Source organism: Octopus bimaculoides, chromosome 11 (genome assembly GCF_001194135.2).
Source record: "Octopus bimaculoides isolate UCB-OBI-ISO-001 chromosome 11, ASM119413v2, whole genome shotgun sequence".
NCBI classification, from domain to species: domain Eukaryota; kingdom Metazoa; phylum Mollusca; class Cephalopoda; order Octopoda; family Octopodidae; genus Octopus; species Octopus bimaculoides.
The window spans coordinates 2,518,234-2,523,509 of record NC_068991.1 but is presented as its reverse complement, the minus strand read 5'-3'; the positions used below and the strand labels follow the sequence as shown (position 1 = coordinate 2,523,509).

General features: G+C 38.9%; 1 protein-coding gene across 1 annotated transcript in view; it reads right to left on the bottom strand.

Moving 5' to 3' along the window:
- LOC106884065 (uncharacterized) overlaps positions 1-3,630 on the bottom strand; it is a 66,518-nt gene extending 62,888 nt beyond the window's left edge. Inside the window, exon 1 of the mRNA XM_014935280.2 lies at positions 2,414-3,630. Within this exon, the coding sequence (XP_014790766.1) occupies positions 2,414-2,767 (354 nt within the window). The 5' untranslated portion in view covers positions 2,768-3,630. The remainder of the gene's footprint in view (positions 1-2,413) is intronic.
- Positions 3,631-5,276: the final 1,646 nt, after the last annotated feature.

Sequence of the window (5,276 nt, the reverse complement as noted above, 5' to 3'; positions counted from 1 at the left end):
AATAAGAGGATGTATAATTCGATGAAAGTTTAGCACAAGGACAGCAATATTTTTTAGGGACAGTGATAATCGATCACATCAACCTTAGTATTTGACTGGTACTTTATTTTATCGGCGCCGAAAGGATGAAAGGTAAAGTCGACCTCTGAGAGAATTGAACTCACAGAGTCAGAAGAAATGCCGCTAAGCACTTCGTCTGACACGCTAACGATTCTGCCGACCCGTCACCTTTAAGGTAATGTCTAACGAAATTAAACTGACTCATGGCCCCTTCGTCATATCAGATTGAGTGCCCCCCCCCCCCATCCTAGATAACTTAAACAAATTATCGGCTGTTACTGCACGGGTTATATATAAATTATTCAGTGAAGAACTTTATGATTTTGGTGAGAGTTTATACAGCGCGTGGGGGACAGAAGAAATGTGAGGACTCAGAACTGAAGAAGTTGGATTTGATTTGATGCCAGTTAATGTTACATTTATGGCAAGTTGAGTTTGCGATGCAAATTCGACGAAAATCGATTGATTTGCACCAGTTAACTTGCTACACATAATGTTTTGTATTAATGATTTGAGCCATTGACAGTAACCTTGAAAAAAAAATGGGTTCTGCTACATACTACATGAAAGCGAAGATTATGGCTGAGACCCAACGAATGTGGACAGAACATTTTTAGCTTTTTCTCTTTTTTAATTTTCCTTTTTAATTCGTTATATTATTGCTATTATTGATATTATTACAAAGGTGGCTAGCTGAGAGAAACGTTAGCAGCGCCGGACAAAACGCTTACCGGCATTTCGTCCGTCTTTACGTTCTGAGTTCAAATTCCGCCGGGGTCGACTTTGCATTTCATCCTTTTGGGGGCGATAAATGAAGTACCAGTTGAACACTGGGATCGATATAATCGACTGACCACCTCCCCTAAATTTCAGGCTTCGTACCTATTGTAGAAAGGATTATAACTATTATTGATATTATTACAAAGGTGACTAACTGACAGGAACGTTAGCAACGCCGAACGAAATGCTTACCGGCATTTCGTCCGTCTTTACGTTCTGAGTTCAAATTCTGCCGAAGTCGACTTTGCCTTTCGTTCTGTTGGAATCGATAAAATAAGTACCGGTCAAGTACTAGAGCTGTTGTTATTAACTGCCTCCCCATCAAAAACTACTGGCCTTGTGCCAAAATTTTTTTTTAATTATTATTTTGCGTATTCCCTCTGTGACGATGGCTGATTATCCACAAGAAAAGATGACCTGGGGCCAACACATTGAGGGCAGAGGAAGAGAGACGGTAGTGTAATGTAAAATTCGCCAAGTTAGATAAACACTTAAAAAATTATAATTATTAAGACACATCAATTAAGAATTAACCGTTCGTTGCATAAATTTATGTTTTATAAGAATAATTTAAGCACACACACATACAAGCACGTGTGTATGTGTGTGTGTGTGTTTGTGTGTGAATATATTTGTAAATTGTGCAGAGTTGAAGAGCAGCAAAATACTTTGAGGCCTATTTCTGTTTTAGTCAGGATTAAGGGTGATGTGGTGGCCTTTTGTGGTCAACTTGGCCTTTTGTCTTTCTGGGGCAGAAGATTGGCCAATAACATAAGGACTAATTAAGAATTGAAGGTTGATATGATCCAGTCACCCCTAGCCCCGAATTATGACCTTTTCCCCAAATTACGCAGGAAATGTGAAATTGATGTTGGAAAAGTAAAAGCAATGTAGAAGCGTGTATATATATATATATATATATATATATATATATATATATTAGGATTCAGGTGAATCAGGCACTTAAATGGTAAGGCACCGGATCGAGTCAAAGTTAAAATGCATACACAGCAACTAAAGACGGATACCAAAGTTGGTACCGAAGTACAAGGCAGAAAAATATTCAGGTCATGTATACGATTAATTGAACCCAACTGAGGATGTTACCAGCGTTTTGGGCAAATCCAGAAACGCACGTTGTATTAAATATACGGTCCATAATACACATGGGAACATGAGAGGAGCAGGTTCCGAGAGAAGTGAATCATAAATAAAAAAATGACAAACGATGGATTTGTGTCAATTCGTGTGTGTGTGTTTGTTTCGGCCAGCTTAGCCATCGTTGGACAATGGTTTAGTTAGCCGTAACTTCGGAGTCACTTTCAATAATATTGTTGTATAAGAATATATATATATATTTATATATATATTTATATATATATATATATATGTATGTATGTATACATATACATATATGTATGCATGTATATACACACACACAGCAGTGTTCTTTAAAGTGACAAAAGTTGAAAAATAACAATGACAATGAAATGGAAAGGGATGCATAAAAGAAACAAACAAACAAAGCAAAGCAAAGCAAAGAAGAGGGGTCAGTTATATTCGGTTGACTTACCGTCGAAGAGACCAATGTGTTGTTTTGTATGACCACGGTTGAGTGAGTTTTCCCGTCCTCATTCTCCGTACTCCCTTCTTCCACCGTGGCCAGTTTACCTGCCTGTCGGCTGTTGCTAATGTTGTCCACCTTGGCGTTGGCATGGTGCACTTGGAGGCGACCTGTTGACACAGAGGAATTGACACCACTACTGCTACTACTACTACTGATAGTGGTGCTACTACTGCTGCCCCCTACACCACCGCTCTTGCTGCTGCCGGAACTTACATACTTCGAAGTTACATTGTAGCTTCCAGCGGTGGTCACCGGCTTCCGGATGGGAAACTCCACGTTATCATAGGATCCTGCATCCATGCAGACCGATGTTGTTGTAATTGCAATTCTAGTGGTACTTCTTGTAGCTGTTGTTGCTGTTGTTGTTGTTCTTCTTGCTGTTAAGAACGACGGCGACGAGTTTGATGCTGATGCTGATGATGATATCGGCGCTGTTGATAATGATGATGATGATGTTTGTTATCGTTGATGCTGTGGTCGATGAGTAAATATCCCTCGGGCACAGCGTGGGTCGCGCCTCTGTTTCTACAATGCTCTCGTCTTCTTCAAATATATGTATGTATACAAATAAATGCGTGGATATATAATATCCTATACTACAAAGTGAAATGTATGATATGTATATTATATATGTATATATATATATGTGTGTGTGTGTGTGTGTGTGTGTGTATCTTCCTTTTATCACGGTTTTTTTCTCTCTTATAAGATATGTGTATGTATATATAACTATATAAAAATACGTGTATAAGCTATACAAATGTAAAGAAAATGTGACTGATAGCTTGTCTGTATTATATTTGAATATGTATATATATATTTACTTATATGTGTGTGATTGCATGTGTATAACTATATATACATATAGGTGATATATGTGTGTGTATTTGTTTGTATATATATATATATGTGTGTATATATGTATATATTTATATAGTTGTAGAAGAGGCACAAACTGTCAGCAGACGAGAAAGCAGAGCGTGTACATCCAAAGTTTTGATTTTTAGCTCCAACGGAGCTTGTTGAAGAAGTCCGTGGCAAGCAACAAACAGATGCTGCCTGCTACAGAATGCGCCAAAAACTCTTGTAGCAGATGAGCGGCGGGTTGGTGGTGACTGCGACGGTAGTGGTAGTAGTAGTAGTGGTGGTGGTGGTGGTGGTGGACGATGGAGGAGGTTGGCGGTGGTTGTAGGCAGAGGAGAAGGCTGAGTAAGGGATGTTACGTGGTTGTAGGAAAGATTAAAACAGAAGGATGAAGAATTTGAAAGTTTAATGGCAGAGACGGAGGGGGTTAAAAAGTTAGGAAACCTATGTGTGTGTGTGTGTGTGTGTGTGTGTGTGTGTGTATAAACAATGTGAATGTTTGTGTGTGAGGAGAGACAGGAAAAGAGATATGCAGAGAAAGAGAGAGAGAGAGAGAGAGAGGATGGAGAGAATATGAGGAGTGGAAAGAGGAGGTGAACAGGGAAAGGAACTTGAAGAACGAGACAGCTTTTGATAGACAGACAGCCAGACAGAGAGATGATTAGAGAGAGATACATATAGAGACATGCGCGCGCACACACACGCTCACACCCACGCACGCGTGCACACATACACACACGTACGTACAAACACGAATATGTAAATTATATATACGCGTATGCGCTTACGTCTATCTTTCGCTCTTTATCTCTCTTCCCCCTCTGTCTCTTTACTCTTCCTCTCTCTCTTTATTCTCTCTGTCTCCCTACTCTCTCTCTCTCTCTCTCTCTCATTTTATATATTCTTTTATTCCTTTAGTCTGAGTGGTTTGACTGCGGCCAAGCTGGAGCACCGCCTTCAACAAATCGGCCCCAGGACTTATTCTTTGTAAGCCTAACACATATTATATCGGTAACTTTTGCCGAACTGCTAAGTTACGGGGACGTAAACACACCAACATCGTTTGTCAAGCGATGTGGTCGGGGGACAAACACAAAGACAAAGACACACACACACACACACACACACACACACACACACATATATATATATATATATATATATATATATATATATATATATATATATATATATATATGCACGATGGGCTTCTTTCAGTTTCCGTCTACCAAATCCACTCGCAAGGCTTTGGTCGGCCCGAGGCTATGGTAGAAGATACTTACCCAAGATGCCACACAGTCGAACTAAACCCGGAACCATGTGGTTGGTAAGCAAGCTTTTTACCACACAGCCACGCCTATATTCTTTTATTCTTTTACTTGTTTCAGTCATTTGACTGCGACCATGCTGGAGCACTGCCTTTAGTCGAATAAATTGACCCCAGGACATATTCTTTGTAAGTCTAGTACTTATTCTATCGGTCTCATCTGCCGAAACAGACCTGAGTGTATCAGGAAAATATAAATTTGTTGCCACTCTTTAGATTCCTTAGGCTCATTCTATTCATTTTTTCTTTGTCATTTTTATAAATATTCAAATCCTTACTGACCAAAACCGTTTTGTAACATTTTTTCTTTATGTAAAAGCAAACTTGACTCGACTATAACTGTGCAGGTGATTTCTAATAAGGGTGAAACAATTTTATAGTTATCTCCCTTGTCTGCTAATAGGGTGCACGTCTACCTAGTCGTTTTCATGCGATTATCTTCCTTTTCTTTCAGAGATTATCTCCTACTTTCAGGCTGCAAAATCGTGGTGCGTATTATACATGAACTTTCATGGTGTATACACGCGCACACAAATATAACTATGTATCTATCTATCTACCTATCTATCTATCTATAACTATATATTTATCTATGTATGTATATATATATATATATAT